The following is a 16,790-nucleotide window of genomic DNA, read 5'->3' as shown; positions in this document are numbered from 1 at the left end:
GTGTTGTCTTGGCCTGGTGGTAGCGTCCTCGCCTTGTGATTGCCAGACTGGGGTTCGAGTCCCGCTCAAACTCGTTAGTTCCTTTGGTCGCTGCAACATCACCATCCTTGTAATTTAAGAATGGAGGGTTTGGGGTAGCCTCTAGGTCTATCTGCTGACTCATCAGCAGCCATTGCCTGGCCCTCCTTGGTCCTAGCTTGGTTGGAGAGGGGGTTTGGGCTCTTATCATATATAATATGGTTAGTCTCTAGGGCATTGTCTTGCTTGATAGGGCAATGTCACTGTCCCTTGCCTCTGCCATTCATGAGCTGCCTTTAAACCTTTAATATGTTAATCTCATTTAATTTCTATCTGTTTTGACGCTTAATGACATTCTATATTGACAGCTGTGATTATACATGGTGTTTTAAATACAATTTTATGCTTACAATATAACATAAGCTACTTTCTTGACTTGTTGTGTAGTGTATTGGAAATATCCTTGCCTGGCGATATGCTTGACTGGGGTTCGAGACCCACTCAAGCTCGTTAGTGTCTTGTAATGTCTGCAACCTCACCATCCTTGTGAGCTAAGGATATGGGGCTTTGGAGAGCCCGTAGCGCTATTTGCTAGCCATTAGCATCCAATGCTTGGCCCTCCCTGGTCCAACCTTAGGTGGAGAGGGGGCTAGGTTGCTGATCATATGTATATATGGTCAGTGTCTAGGGCATTCTCACTGTTTCTTGCCTTTGCTATTCATGAGGAACCTTTAAGGATACCATTTGTAGGATATTGAGACATTGACGTACGTGTTACCATGATCGAAATTCCTAGAGGACACCTTTGATGGCAGAATGGTCTTGAGTATTCATGGTTTGTAAGATATACCTATGAATAATAGAACAACCGTAAAGTTTTTTTTGTTTTTATTGGAATAATTTAACAGTTGAGAACTTTGCATTCTCTGTTGTTGTTATTTTATTATTATTATTATTATTATTATTATTATTATTATTATTATTATTATTATTATTAGTTGCTAAGCTACAACCCTAGTTGGAAAAGCAGGATGCTATAAGCCCAGAGGCTCCAACAAGGAAAATATTCCAGTGAGGAAAGGAAAAAAGGAAAATATATTTTAAGAAGAGTAACAACATTTCGGGGCTAAATCCGTTTTGTTTTATAACGGTTTGAAAATAATAACTTATAATATCGATCCATAGTAATGTTAACATCATTTTGCTAACATTGATGGTGTGATTATAAGGATAACACAAAAGTGAGTTATTTTATCAAGCAGTTTGATTTATTTTGAAAACCTATACAAAAATGGTAGAGTTGAATTATCACTATCGTTATCTCTTGCTTGAGGGTACACACAAACACAATATTCTATCTATTCTATCTTATTTCCTTATTTCCTTTCCTCACTGGGCTATTATCTCGGTTGGAGTCCTTGGGCTTATAGCATCCTGCTTTTCCAAATAGGGTTGTAGCTTAAGGTTCTAGTCCACTGCAAGACTAAGACCTTAGTTCTATTTCCTGTCTGGGGTTTGGCCAGTTTTCATCACATCGCTGGCCAATGCGGATTGGTGATGGTGGGAAACTTTCCTCTCATTGCCTACATGTTATCCCCACTCAGAAAGGATATATGCATATATATATATATATATATATATATATATATATATATATATATATATATATATATATATATATATATATATATATATATATAATGTTTTTTGATTCTGCAGTCGTATTCCATATAAATCCTTCCCCCCCTTTTATTTTTTTAGATTTTCCCAAGTTTACCATGAATCATGCAATATAAGATATTTTTTAAGAAACTGCATACTACTTCCTTATTCTTGAGACTAAAGATCTAAGTATTCAAGAGCAATGGGAGGAATTTCAGATTGAAGCCAATCTAAAAATTCAAGTCTTTAAAAGTAGTATGAGGAATTTCCGATTGAAGCCAGTCTAAAAATCTAAGTCTTCAAAAGTAGTATTAAGAATTTTCGGTTTCAGCCAGTCTAAAAATCTAAGTCTTCAAGAGTAGAGCGAGGAATTTTGCTTTGAAGCCATTCTCTGGAGAGCAAGAAGGGAATGGACACTGGACAGCCAGCCAATGCAGGTCATTAGATCATGTGCAAAGGCAAAAAACTTCGCTCTGGTTTTGTGGGCGGAGCTACGACAGTGTTCCTCCCTGGTAGCCTGTAGGAGAGACGGGACAGGAGAGTGGTATATAAGGCGCTCCAAATCGTAGTTTGTCACTCATTCGACTCGAACGAACCCTTTCATAAACATGATTTCGGTAAGGAAATCCTACTTTCTGATCTTGTATGTCATTTATCTATAGAAGTTTAGAAGTCAATTTTATTCATGGAATATAAATCATGACTGATAGCTGAATTAAACTGTATTTAAGACTTGAAAAAAAAAATTCCTACTTTGGGAAAATATTTTATTTATTTTCTATGCCCCAGAACCTCCTCATCTGTTTGCTATTGGGAGCAGTGAATGCCTTCCCCCAGGGGTATGGCGCCCCTCCCCCTCCTTCATACGGTGGGGGTCCCTCAGGCCCCGTGGTTCCTATCCTGGTTGACAATCGTGAGGGACCTGACGCCTCTGGAGTGTACAGCTTCAACTTCGAAACCGGAGATGGCATCAGTCGTCATGAGCAAGGCGCCCCTCAAGGACCTGAAGGAGCAGTAGCTGCTCAGGGAGGCTGGACGTAAGTCTCAAGATTAATTATAATTAATATTGTCATAATGAAACTTAGCGTGGCATCAATGTCGAAGCCTTGAACTGCATTGATTAATTTGTTGATGTTGGTTCCAGTTTCACCTTCCCTGACGGAACCCCGGCCGTGTTCCAGTTCGTAGCTGACGGGGCTGGATACAGCGTCCAGTCTGACCTCCTGCCGACGCCCCCTCCTCTGCCTCCCCATGCCATTGCCCAGATCGAAAAGGCCGCTCGGGAGGACGCCGCTGCTGCAGCTTCAGGAGGAGGACGTCCTCAGTACAGCGCCCCTCCTCCCCCTCCTCCTAGTCAGGGATACAGTTTCTAATCATGGCGCCGTTTCTTTATAATAACCGAATTTAGGTCTCTCTCTCTCTCTCTCTCTCTCTCTCTCTCTCTCTCTCTCTCTCTCTCTAAGTCATCAACCCTGGAGCAAACACACCCACCTCTCAGGGTTTCTTTGATTACGCTTATTTATGTCTTCATGATGTTGCAAAATATTTGTAAATAAAACCCGAGAATTTACATGAGCTCTTATTTCCAATTTCCGATATAAGAAGGATTTAGAAAATTTCATCCTCAAATTATGTTTATGTTTGAAAATTCTTTAGGAAAAAAAGGGTAATGATGAAGTTATAATACTTGTAAGAAAGGACTTGTACGTCTGTATATATCTTGAACGCTCTGCATGCGTGTTATTAGCAGTTTCAATGCGCCCTAGAGAGGTATCCATAAGAAGGCTGGATTATGAGAGTCTGGTATTATATATGAATTGAAGCAATAATAAGAGAGTAATTCTTCTATTGAAGCTCTTGAACAGTATGATATAGATAAATTATGGAAAGATATAAAGGAAAAGGGTCCAAGTTATGACCAGGGAGGGCCAGACAATGGTGACTGATGACTTGATAAGTATATAGACCTATAAGTTCCCCCAACCCCCCCAATCCATAGCTCGTAAGGATGGTGAGGTTGCAGCGAGCAAAGGAGCTAACGAGTTTGAGGGGGAATCGAACCCCAGTTTGGCGATCACCAGGCAGGGACGTTACCAATTAGGCCACCACATGCAGTTGATCATAGTTTTTAATATAAGTAATTTGGGTAATTACTAAGAATTCTCCATGTTGTAACTAGCATTGTTTCCTCCATGACTTGAGATAATAGATCTAAAAACGTGAAGAAAATTGTACACTCAAATAAATTGCGATAATATTCAAGCGCATGAAATTTAAATAGTTCAAATAGTTCTGGCTCATTTGGGATAATTATAAGCTTTCAGCATTTCATTTACACCGTTGATCCACTGCAACGACTTATGAATTATATGCTTCCAGAAGGCTTATAATTTTCTCAAGACTTATGAATTTTTAGGAGACATCTAATGGAAAGATCCGAAATTTCAGAATGCCACCGAACGTAGGGAACCCCCCCCCCTCTCTCTCTCTCTCTCTCTCTCTCTCTCTCTCTCTCTCTCTCTCACTCTCTCTCTCTCTCTCACAGGTGACAGTGCCTTCATTGCACATCACGTGATGCACTGTAATCCTTATTTAAGGGTCTTTGTAGCGTTCCTTCGGTCCCTAGCTTCTCTTTATATCCTACTTTACCTCACATACGTCCTTTCTGCCAATCCTTTTAATTCTTACCCCCAGCTGCACTCCGCCACTGAATGGGCTCACAGTCCTCAACACCTTATTAAGGCGGTTCGCCAGTTCGCCAAATGCTGTTCGACAGACAATTGTTTGAAGTGATGTCCGAGCGTTTGAACGGGGTATTTTGGTTGTCGAAAACGTTCGACGAACGGTTTGAAGAAAGTCTGTTCTCGCCTAACTTTTGTGGGCGGGGCTTCATTGTCCACAAACCTTATGCATTTGTGACTGACTCCACCTCTTCGAACCGTTTGACAAACAGGTTCGAGAACTGGGTTCGACGAACCGTTCGACCGTGTAAATCCGGCTTTATATAGCCCGAATTTTATAAATCCTAAATCCTGAATTCTCTCTTTTTTTATTATGTTGCAAATTCCTTTAGTTAATTCTCGTTATATATCAAGAGCTGCATTGAAGTTTTAGTTTTTTTCTTCAATACTTAAGATCAATTTATTCACCTTTTTTTTTGGGGGGGGGGGGCAGTAGCCCGTCCATTAATTTAGTGATCTCCTCTCCAAGATTTTTTTTTTTAAATGGATGAAAATTCTTAATACATAAACGGTGGTCTAGTAGAGCAGAGGCAGAGGATTTTTTTAATTTTCAATATTTGAGTTGTGGGGGGGTGGGGGGAGGAGGCGTTAGACCAGATAAAGGTTTTGCTGAAGCCTATTGCTCTATTTGTCTTTCAAGAAATATATATATATATATATATATATATATATATATATATATATATATATATATGTGTATATATATATATATACATACACACACACACACACACGCACACTTCTCCAGGAAAAAGAAAGAGAACTTGGAGAATGGTTGGCCTTTAATAAACGGTTCTTTTCGTCATCTTCACACACACACATAAGATTCCTAACACTGATTTTACGATCAGTGATCGCCCCAACCCCATATTCATTTCTCTCCCGCGAACTCCATCGCTCTCCTCACGAGAGGAAAACACAATTACCTCCAATGCATCTTTCATTAGCCAGAACCTACTTTATATAATAAAGTAATAGTCCCCGACACATGTTGGATATTAAGTAAAAGTAACTGGAAATGTAATTCCGAGTGTGGACCCCTGGAAGGGCGAAGGTAACTGGATCGGCTCTGGATGTGAGGTCACTTTAGTGCAAAGGCCTTCTATGTGAGGAGTGGAAAGGGGGGGGGGGCAGTTATTATTATTATTATTATTATTTCTTGCTAAGCTACAACCCTAGTTGGAAAAGCAGCATGCTATAAGCCCAGGGACTCGAACAGGGAAAATAGCCCAGTGATGAAAAGGTAACAAGGAAAAATTGAATATTTCAAAAACTGTAACAACATTGAAATATAGATATAAACCATAAAAACTTTAATCAAACAAGGGGAAGAGAAATAAGTGTGTACCCTCAAGCAAGAGAACTCTAGCCCAAGACAAAGGAAGACCATGATACAAAGGCTATGGCACTACCCAAGACTAGAGAACAATGGTTTGATTTAGAAGTGTGCTCCTCCTAGAAGAGTTGCTTACCATAGATAAAGAGTCTATTCTACCCTTAACAAGAGGAAAGTGGCCACTGAACAATTGCAGGAAGGGAATTCTTTTGATGTTTCATCTTTAGACTTCCGTTTTAATGCTAAACTTGGTTACAGTAAGGTATAGTCTATCTATATACCAAAAGACTTCGCCCCATTTTTGGGGGGTAGCCGACATCAATAAAAAGGAACAAAAGAGGACTTTTCCTCTCTTCACTCCTTCTAGCCTGACGAGGGATTCAGCTGAATTTTGTAGGTACTGTAAGGAATAATACTGATAGTAAGGAAAAATATCTCGTTGAAGTTTACACCTGCCTCAGTAGCATTGGTTTTGTAGTTCAGCTTTTCAATTACAAAATACCACTGAGTTTTATTATTATTATTATTATTATTATTATTATTATTATTATTATTATTAGCTAAGCTACAAGCTAAATGGGAAAGCAGGATACTGTAATGCTATAAGCCCAAGGTGTCCATTAGAGAAAATAGCCCAGTGAGGAAAGGAAATAAGGAAACAGAATAGTGCGCCTGAGTGTACCCTCAAGCAAAAGAAGTCTAACCTTAGACAGCGGGAAGATCATGGTGCAAAGGCTATGACGCTACCCAAGACTAGAGAACAATGGTTTTGTTTTGAGCGTCCTTCTCCCAGAAGAGCTGCTTACCATGACTAGAGAGTCTCTTCTACCTTTACCAAGAGGAAAGTAGCCACAAAACAATTACAGTGCTGTTGTTAATTCCTTGAGTGAAGAATTTTCGGGTATCTTAGCCTTGTCAGGCATATGAGGAAAGAATGTATGAGATAGGCCAGATTATTCGGTGTATATGAAGGCCAAGGAAAAATGATCCGTAACCAGAGAGGGGTCCAATGTAGTACTATCTAACCAGTCGAAGAACACAATAACTCTCTAGTGGTATAACTTTCAACGGTTAGTTGGTGTCTTGGCCAAGCTGTTATCCATATGCTTTCTTCTAGAAAGGAAGGGGGGGGGGGGGGGCGTTCTTTTGAACTAGTAGCCCCCACGTTTTGTGACGCCATTTATCAAACAAGCTACCTAATCATTCAAGAAAAAGAAATGTATAGATGTCTCCATTCAATGTTGTGGTTGGATTATCGAGTAACAAACTTTAGTGAAAATTTTACATTTTAACAAAATGAAATAGAAAAAATATCAGAAGTGTTCAGGTTTGTGAATAATTATATTAGGCTTCTTTATTAAAGGATTGAAAGTATCTCATGAGTGGCAGATAAAAGAGATGGGCTGTTGGTCTCTCCTGCAGACCAATATCTATGTACAGACCAAAAAGATAAGATCAGTTGCTAAGCCCACTCTTCATTCAATCCAAGACCAGGCAATGACTGCTTCTGACTCGGTAGATATAGCTGCTGTCGGAGCAAAGATTCGACCGCAATTTTAGCCTTCTGGAGGCGTTGTAAACGTTATAGATGCTGTCTGAGCATAGATCTAGCAGTAATTTTAGCCTTCTGGAGTTTTGTAAGCGATGCAGATGCTGTCTGAGCAAAGATCTGTCAGTAATTTTAGCCTTCAGGAGCTTTTTAAACGTTGTAGAGGCTGTCTGAGCAAAGATCTGTCAGTAATTTTAGCCTTCAGGAGCTTTTTAAACGTTGTAGAGGCTGTCTGAGCAAAGATCTGGGAGCAATATCAGTCTTCTGAGAGCGCTGTAAACGTTATAGAGGCTGTCTGAGCAAAGATCTGTCAGTAATTTTAGCCTTCAGGAACTTTTTAAACGTTGTAGAGGCTGTCTGAGCAAAGATCTGTCAGTAATTTTAGCCTTCAGGAGCTTTTTAAACGTTGTAGAGGCTGTCTGAGCAAAGATCTGTCAGTAATTTTAGCCTTCAGGAGCTTTTTAAACGTTGTAGAGGCTGTCTGAGCAAAGATCTGTCAGTAATTTTAGCCTTCAGGAGCTTTTTAAACGTTGTAGAGGCTGTCTGAGCAAAGATCTGTCAGTAATTTTAGCCTTCAGGAGCTTTTTAAACGTTGTAGAGGCTGTCTGAGCAAAGATCTGTCAGTAATTTTAGCCTTCAGGAGCTTTTTAAACGTTGTAGAGGCTGTCTGAGCAAAGATCTGGGAGCAATCTTAGTCTTCTGAGAGCGCTGTAAACGTTATAGAGGCTGTCTGAGCAAAGATCTGTCAGTAATTTTAGCCTTCAGGAACTTTTTAAACGTTGTAGAGGCTGTCTGAGCAAAGATCTGTCAGTAATTTTAGCCTTCAGGAGCTTTTTAAACGTTGTAGAGGCTGTCTGAGCAAAGATCTGTCAGTAATTTTAGCCTTCAGGAGCTTTTTAAACGTTGTAGAGGCTGTCTGAGCAAAGATCTGGGAGCAATCTTAGTCTTCTGAGAGCGCTGTAAACGTTATAGAGGCTGTCTGAGCAAAGATCTGTCAGTAATTTTAGCCTTCAGGAACTTTTTAAACGTTGTAGAGGCTGTCTGAGCAAAGATCTGTCAGTAATTTTAGCCTTCAGGAGCTTTTTAAACGTTGTAGAGGCTGTCTGAGCAAAGATCTGGGAGCAATCTTAGTCTTCTGAGAGCGCTGTAAACGTTATAGAGGCTGTCTGAGCAAAGATCTGTCAGTAATTTTAGCCTTCAGGAGCTTTTTAAACGTTGTAGAGGCTGTCTGAGCAAAGATCTGGGAGCAATCTTAGTCTTCTGAGAGCGCTGTAAACGTTATAGAGGCTGTCTGAGCAAAGATCTGTCAGTAATTTTAGCCTTCAGGAACTTTTTAAACGTTGTAGAGGCTGTCTGAGCAAAGATCTGTCAGTAATTTTAGCCTTCAGGAGCTTTTTAAACGTTGTAGAGGCTCTCTGAGCAAAGATCTGGGAGCAATCTTAGTCTTCTGAGAGCGCTGTAAACGTTATAGAGGCTGTCTGAGCAAAGATCTGTCAGTAATTTTAGCCTTCAGGAGCTTTTTAAACGTTGTAGAGGCTGTCTGAGCAAAGATCTGGGAGCAGTCTTAGTCTTCTGAGAGCGCTGTAAACGTTATAGAGGCTGTCTGAGCAAAGATCTGTCAGTAATTTTAGCCTTCAGGAGCTTTTTAAACGTTGTAGAGGCTGTCTGAGCAAAGATCTGTCAGTAATTTTAGCCTTCAGGAGCTTTTTAAACGTTGTAGAGGCTGTCTGAGCAAAGATCTGGGAGCAATCTTAGTCTTCTGAGAGCGCTGTAAACGTTATAGAGGCTGTCTGAGCAAAGATCTGTCAGTACTTTTAGCCTTCAGGAGCTTTTTAAACGTTGTAGAGGCTGTCTGAGCAAAGATCTGGGAGCAATCTTAGTCTTCTGAGAGCGCTGTAAACGTTATAGAGGCTGTCTGAGAAAAGATCTGTCAGTAATTTTAGCCTTCAGGAGCTTTTTAAACGTTGTAGAGGCTGTCTGAGCAAAGATCTGTCAGTAATTTTAGCCTTCAGGAGCTTTTTAAACGTTGTAGAGGCTGTCTGAGCAAAGATCTGTCAGTAATTTTAGCCTTCAGGAGCTTTTTAGACGTTGTAGAGGCTGTCTGAGAAAAGATCTGTCAGTAATTTTAGCCTTCAGGAGCTTTTTAAACGTTATAGAGGCTGTTTGAGCAAACATCTGTCAGTAATTTTAGCCTTCAGGAGCTTTTTAAACGTTGTAGAGGCTGTCTGAGCAAAGATCTGGGAGCAATCTTAGTCTTCTGAGAGCGCTGTAAACTTTATAGAGGCTGTCTGAGCAAAGATCTGTCAGTAATTTTAGCCTTCAGGAGCTTTTTAAACGTTGTAGAGGCTGTCTGAGCAAAGATCTGTCAGTAATTTTAGCCTTCAGGAGCTTTTTAAACGTTGTAGAGGCTGTCTGAGCAAAGATCTGTCAGTAATTTTAGCCTTCAGGAGCTTTTTAAACGTTGTAGAGGCTGTCTGAGCAAAGATCTGTCAGTAATTTTAGCCTTCAGGAGCTTTTTAGACGTTGTAGAGGCTGTCTGAGCAAAGATCTGTCAGTAATTTTAGCCTTCAGGAGCTTTTTAAACGTTATAGAGGCTGTTTGAGCAAACATCTGTCAGTAATTTTAGCCTTCAGGAGCTTTTCAAACGTTGTAGAGGCTGTGTGAGCAAAGATCTGACAGTCTTTTTGGATAAAAAAAAAAAAACCCTATGTTTTGGTTAGAAAACTGTCATAACATTTTATTGGATTCTGAGAGATTCTGTTTAAAGGTTTAAAGGCCACTCATGAATGGCAGAGGCAAGGGACAGTGACAATACCCTAACAAGCAGGACAATGCCCTAGAGACTGACCATATATACATATGATCCGCGCCTAAGCCCCCTCTCCACCCAAGCTAGGACTGTGAAGGGCCAGGCAATGGCTACTGATAACAAATCAAGTAGACCTATAGGCTCCCCTAAATCCCACCCCCCTCCATCCTTAGCTTACGAGGATGGTGAGGTTGCAGACATTAAAGGAGCTAACGAGTTTGAGCAGGACTCGAACCGCAGTCCTGGGAGATTCTTTACGAAGAGGCCATAACAACCCCTAAGGTTTTTCAGGTTTTAACTGATATAAGAAGCACAGGTTTAATAACTGAAATAAGATTTGTTATTTTATTTTAAGCATTTTTTGTTATTGTTTTTGTCACTGATTTAATTATTCCTTACGGAATTTATTCGGGCCAACTCTTTTAAGAGTCAAGTTCCACTCTTTACCCTTTTAATGATAATAAGAACCCTTTAAATTTAACTTTCTTTAAGAACCCTTTAAATTTAACTTAATTTAAGAACCCTTTGAATTTATCTTTCTTTAAGAACCCTTTAAATTTAACTTGATTTAAGAACCCTTTGAATTTAACTTTCTTTAAGAACGCTTCAAATTTAACATCTTTTAAGAACCCTTTAAATTCAACTTTCGTTTTTTGCTTTACTCTGTTGAAACCTTAACTAATAATCAACTACTGCTTTCGTGTGTCTACTCCATTCTACTTTCGGTTTTTAACTACTTTCTACCTTTCCCTCCCCATCACACCTTCACTCACCTTTCCTTTACGTCTAGAATTATAATGCCTTATTAATTCACTTCCTTTCATATGACTAATATCGACAATCTTAGTTATATCAGAAATTTTGCAAGTTTGCAAATAATTCAATCTTGGTATTATTTCTAAATTTGCTAGCTTCTTATATAACGAAATAAAGGGGCACTTAGTAGAGTGCAGACCACCGCTGTGGCAGCTTATATCTTGACCTTGACCTTGACCTTTGACCTTAACATGTATTAATTGGTGTGGATTTTCATACTCTCAAATATGAACGAAGTTTGAAGTTTCTGTAACAACGATGGCTAAATTTATGGCTGATTATGTGAATTGGATATTTTGCTTGACCTTTGACCTTGATCTTCCAAAATTTAATAATTTTCAGATTTTTACATAAAAGTTAAACCTTGCAAGTTTCATTACTCTAAGATTGAAATTGTGGTAAGGAAGCTGTTCACAAACAAACAAACACAAACACACGAACACACAAATAGGGGTGAAAACTTAACCTCCTTCCAATTTAAATTTGGCCAGAAAGCTTTTCACAAAAAAAAAAAAAAAAAAAAAAACATAGCCTCCTTTCAAAATCGTTAGCTTTGGTAAAATAAGTAATCTTTATGGTCCAACACTGTTGGAAAATGAGTGATAATTATGGACAGTTTTTCAGTTGAAAAACCACAAGACAGTTAATCCCTGCAAGTTTCAATACTCGACGATTAAAATTGTGGCCTGGAAGCTGTTCACAAACAAACACATCACACATTAATACACAAACAGGGGTGAAAACATAACCTCCTTCTAACTTCATTGGGTGAGGTAAAAAAAATAATCTTTATGGTCCAACACTTTGCTGGAAAATGAATGATAAATGTGGACAGTATTTCAGTTGAGAAAACACAAGACAGTTGTCCCTGCAAGTTCCATTACTCTACAATTAAAATTGTGGTCAGGAAGCTGTTCACAAACAAACAAACGCACAAACATGAGCGAAAACAATAGTTGTGAACAGTATTTCAATTGAGAAACCACAAGGAAACGAAAAGTGAATCTTTGCAAGTAACAGTCTCGTCCTATATTAAGAGAAGAGGTAACCAGGAGGCATAATAGTAATTGCAGGAGAAATGAGAGCCCATGTAATGACGTCACGAGGTGAGGCGGGGAAGGGGGTCGGAGGGACACTAATAAAGTATGTATTATAAGTTTACCGCTTCATTTGCATCATTTGTTCGTTTTGATTTCGATTTAAGTCTGATTTCTTCTTCTTTTTTAATTAGATTCTGATTCAGTCCTTGAGTTATTGAAATTTTATACGTTTCTCTTTTAATAATTGTCATTTATTCTAATTGTTCGTACAAAAGGCTTGACCTTCCAAGCTAGCATCCACATGAACGAATTTCAAAACAAAAATGAAATTTTTATTTGTTAGAGAGAGAGAGAGAGAGAGAGAGAGAGAGAGAGAGAGAGAGAGAGAGAGAGAGAGAGAGAGGCACATCTGTAAAGTTATTTTTTTTATAACAAATATAAACTCAAAGTTTTTTATCGTTTCAATTTTCTTTTTTTTTTTTTTTTTTTTTTTAGCAAATGTTGGTGTGTATTAAGCTGCAAGCTTTCCTTCTCATCGACCTACCTTCCTTGACAGACAAGGTAATGTTTGGAAATATTGAAGGACATCACAAATAAAGAGGTTCAAAGTCCATTTTAGATATAACTTTGCGAAATAAACTCAATAAATGCGTTGTTATGTCGTGTGTTGTTTCACTGTCTCTGTTCTTCTCTTATTAATGTTAATGTTGTATTGTGAATGATGACACGGAAATTTAATTACCAACGCCAACGAATTAGGAAGGAGGTTATGTCTTCGCCCCTGTTTGTGTGTGTATTTGTGAACAGCTTCCTGGCCACAGTTTTAATAGTAGAGTAATGAAACTTACAGTGATTACTAGTTATGTTAAAAGGTGAAAATTATTAAAATTTGGAATGTCAAGGTAAAAGGTCAAGCAAAATGTCCATTTTGTGTGTGTTTGTGAACAGCTTCCCGGCCACAGTTTTAATCGTAGAGTAATGAAACTTGCAGGGATTACCTGTTATGTAAAAAGCTGGAAATTATAAAATTTTGGAAGGTCAAGGTCAAAGGTCAAGCAAAATGTCCATTCTGTTTGTGTGTGTATTTGTGAACAGCTTCCCGGCCACAGTTTTAATCTTAGAGTAATGAAACTTGTAGGGACTACCTGTTGTTTAAAAAGCTGGAAATAATTAAATTTTGGAAGGTCAAGGTCAAAGGTCAAGTAAAATGTTTCATTTCGCTAATCAGTCTTAGGTTTGGACATCGTTGTCACAGACTCTTTAAACTTGGTTCATCTTTGAGTGTATGAAAATCCACACCAATTAATACATGTTGATGTCAAAGGTCAAGGTCAAGGTTGAGATATAAGCTGCCGCAGCGGAGGTCTGCGCTCCTCTGAGTGTCCCTTTAGATAATTTTAATGTTGTGTTGTGAATGTGTAGATCACATATAATTTGCAGCTGTTTTCACTCATAATGATGTTTTATATTAACAGCTGTCCTTATACATGGTGTTTTAAACACAGCGTTATGCTTACACAAAAACATAAGCTACTTTCATAATTTATTGTGGTAATGTATTGGAAACATTCCTGCCTGACGATCTGCTGATCTGGTGTTCGAGACCCGCTTAATCTCGACAGTTTCTTGTAGTGTCTGTATACTTATCATCTTTGATAGCTGAGGAATGGTGGGTTTGGGGGAGCCTTTAGGGCTACGTTCTGAGTCTTCAGCAGCCATTACCTGGCCCTCTCTGGTCCTAGCTTGAGTGGAGAAGCGGCTAAAGCCAGGCTGACACTTGCATGAATTTGTGGCACGCATTGTCACGGCTTGAGTCGTGAACTGGCGTGAACTCGTCGTGAACTGGCGTGAAGTGTTCGTAAACCCGTCGTGACATCGTGGCATATCGTGACGAGAATTTTGAAATGTTCAAAATTTTGATCACGACAAAATTTCGTGACCGGGTCGTGAACTATTCGCGAACTGTTCGTGAACTCGTCGGGACGAAGAGGGAAGTGCGCGAACTATGCGTGAACTCGTTGTGAACTCGTCTTGCCAGTTCGTGTCAATGTGGACAGGTCAGCTGTGATTCTGGGGTAAATTTTTTATTTTTTTTTATTTTCCAGTTCGTGCCACAAAATGTCACGACTTGCCACGACAAATTCGGGGCAAAAAGTCGTACAAGTGTCAGGGTACCTTAAGACTCTGATCATATGTATATATGGTCAGTCTCTATAGCCGTTCATGAGCAACCTTTAAGGATACCATTTGTAGGATATTTTGACATTGACGTACGTGTTACCATGATCGAAATTCCTAGAGAACACCTGGGATGGCAGAATGGTCTTGAGTATTCATGGTGCGTAATATATACCTATGAATAATAGAACAACTGTGAAGTTCTCTTTTTTTATTGGAATAATTTAACAGTTTAAAACATTACATTCTCGATTGTCGTCATCATTATTATTATTATTATTATTATTATTATTATTATTATTATTACTAGCTAAGCTACAGCCCTAGTTGGAAAAGCAGGATCTTATGAGCATTATTATCACCAGCTAAGCTGCAACCCTAATTTGCAAAGTAGAATGCTATAAACCCAAAGTCCCCAACAGTGAAAAATAGCCCAGTGAGGAAAAGAAACAGACAAATAAACAAACTACAAAAGAAGTAATAAACAAATGAAATAAACCACTGGGAAGAATCGACTTATGAATTGTGTCCAGTTGAAAGTGAAGGTTAGTGGATCACGAGAGAGGGCAGAAAATGGACTAGAGAGACGAGATGAGACAAGAGGAGTAGACTGAGACCCGCCCTCCCTCCTACTATCCACTCCCTGATAGGACCAGGGGGAGGGGGAGGGGGGGGGAGAGCTCTAGCTATATAAAAGTGGCCTCAAATTGATCTGTATTATTCAGTCGACTTGAGACTCCAGTTTAAACATGATCTTGGTAAGAAGGAAGAAAGGATTTCTTTAGGGGAATTGCAGTCATTACAATAGGGTATTTCAAGTTTATATATATAAATATACTGTATATCATCATCATCAGCATCTCCTCCTACGCCTTGGCAAAGGGCCTCGGTTAGATTTCGCCAGACGTCTCTGTCTTGGGCTTTTATTTCAATACTTCTCCATTCATCATCTCCTACTTCGTGCTTTATAGTCCTAAGCCATGTAGGCCTGGGTCTTCCAATTCTTCTATTGCCTTTTGGAGCCCAGTTAAACGTTTGGTGAACTAATCTCTCTTGGGGAGTGCGAAGAGCACACACAAACACACACACACATATGTATATATATATATATATATATATATATATATATATATATATATATATATATGCATACACACACTATGTAAAGTCAGACATTTGCTCTTTATTATATACTGTAGGGGAGATGTATATAATATACATACATATATTATAGATATTGATATCGAATGTATTCGGTAATATTTTTAAAATTATAATAATTGTTTTAATTTATCGATTGATTATTTTCACATACATACATACATATATACATACATACTGTGACTATGTCTATGTATATATTGTATTTATATAAGTTCGCAGACTGTGAATTTAATCTTGTTAAACTTCTTTTTATGTCGACGAAGACTCTGCTTGTGTGCTTGTCCTTGGGAGCAGTGAATGGTGTCCCCCAGGGGTATGGTGCCCCTCCTCCTCCTCCATACGGTGCCACCTCAGGCCCTGTGGTTCCTATCCTGGTTGACAATCGCGAGGGACCTGACGCCTCTGGAGTCTACAGCTTCAACTTCGAAACCGGTGATGGCATCAGTCGTCAGGAGCAGGGCGCCCCTCAGGGACCTGAAGGGGCAGTAGCTGCTCAGGGAGGATGGACGTAAGTCTCAAGATTAATTATCATTAATGTTATCATATTGAAACTTAGCGTGGCATCAATATCGAAGCCTTGAACTGCATTGATTAATGTGTTGATGTTGGTTCCAGTTTCACCTTCCCTGACGGAACCCCGGCCGTGTTCCAGTTCGTAGCTGACGGGACTGGATACAGCGTCCAGTCTGACCTCCTGCCGACGCCCCCTCCTCTGCCTCCCCATGCCATTGCCCAGATCGAAAAGGCCGCTCGGGAGGACGCCGCTGCTGCAGCTTCAGGAGGAGGACGTCCTCAGTACAGCGCCCCTCCTCCCCCTCCCAGTCAGGGATACAGTTTCTAATCATGGCGCCGTTTCTTCTTCCTTATAATCTCTCTCTCTCTCTCTCTCTCTCTCTCTCTCTCTCTCTCTCTCTCTCTCTCTCTCTCTCTCTCTCTCTCTCTCTCTCTCTCAATTCGTCAACCCTGGAGCAAAGACACCCACTTCTCAGGGTGTCTTTGATTACGCTTATTTATGTCTTCATGATGTTGCAAAATATTTGTAAATAAAACAAGTGAATTTACATGGCCTTTAGTATTACCAATGAACAAAATCCTATTCATTATAGTATTATTATGTCTCTTATCATTTTATTTCTCTATTGTACATAAAAACACATTGTTTTTTTGGAAGCTCATTCTCTGAACGTATCTACAACGCTCCGCCATTTTGTACACTTCGCTCATTCATGGAGTTCCTATTAACACTTATGCCAGGCTGACACTTGCACGACTTTTTGCTACGAATTTGTCGTGGCAAGTCGTGATATTTTGTGGCACGAACTGGAAAATCAAAAAAAAAAAAAATTACCTCAGAATCACAGCTCACCTGTCCACATTGACACGAACGGGCACGACGAGTTCACGATGAGTTCATGCATAGTTTTAGCATTGTTTGCGCACTTCCCGCATCGTCCCGACGAGTTCATGAACAGTTCGC

At 39.4% G+C, this 16,790-nt stretch overlaps 2 protein-coding genes across 3 annotated transcripts; both read left to right on the top strand.

The window, feature by feature from the left end:
- Positions 1-2,271: 2,271 nt before the first annotated feature.
- Positions 2,272-3,250, top strand: LOC137632802 (cuticle protein AMP1B-like). Of its 2 annotated transcripts, XM_068364898.1 has the most exons (3): positions 2,272-2,297; positions 2,470-2,717; positions 2,825-3,250. In XM_068364898.1, exons 1-3 carry the CDS (start codon positions 2,289-2,291, stop codon positions 3,051-3,053), a joined length of 486 nt encoding a protein of 161 aa, XP_068220999.1. In that variant the 5' UTR covers positions 2,272-2,288; the 3' UTR covers positions 3,054-3,250. The 2 variants fall into 2 exon arrangements, with proteins under 2 accessions (XP_068220999.1, XP_068221000.1); XM_068364899.1 differs by lacking the exon at positions 2,272-2,297 and having other exon boundaries at positions 2,461-2,717.
- A 12,314-nt stretch (positions 3,251-15,564) lies between these two features.
- Positions 15,565-16,374, top strand: LOC137632793 (cuticle protein AMP1B-like). The gene is made up of 2 exons (XM_068364882.1): positions 15,565-15,821; positions 15,929-16,374. Exons 1-2 carry the CDS (start codon positions 15,565-15,567, stop codon positions 16,152-16,154), a joined length of 483 nt encoding a protein of 160 aa, XP_068220983.1. The 3' UTR covers positions 16,155-16,374.
- The last annotated feature ends 416 nt before the right edge of the window (positions 16,375-16,790 follow it).

The sequence above is a fragment of the Palaemon carinicauda genome, chromosome 42, assembly GCF_036898095.1.
Source record: "Palaemon carinicauda isolate YSFRI2023 chromosome 42, ASM3689809v2, whole genome shotgun sequence".
NCBI lineage: Eukaryota > Metazoa > Arthropoda > Malacostraca > Decapoda > Palaemonidae > Palaemon > Palaemon carinicauda.
Note: the sequence above shows the minus strand (reverse complement) of the source record. Positions and strands in the feature narration are given on the sequence as shown.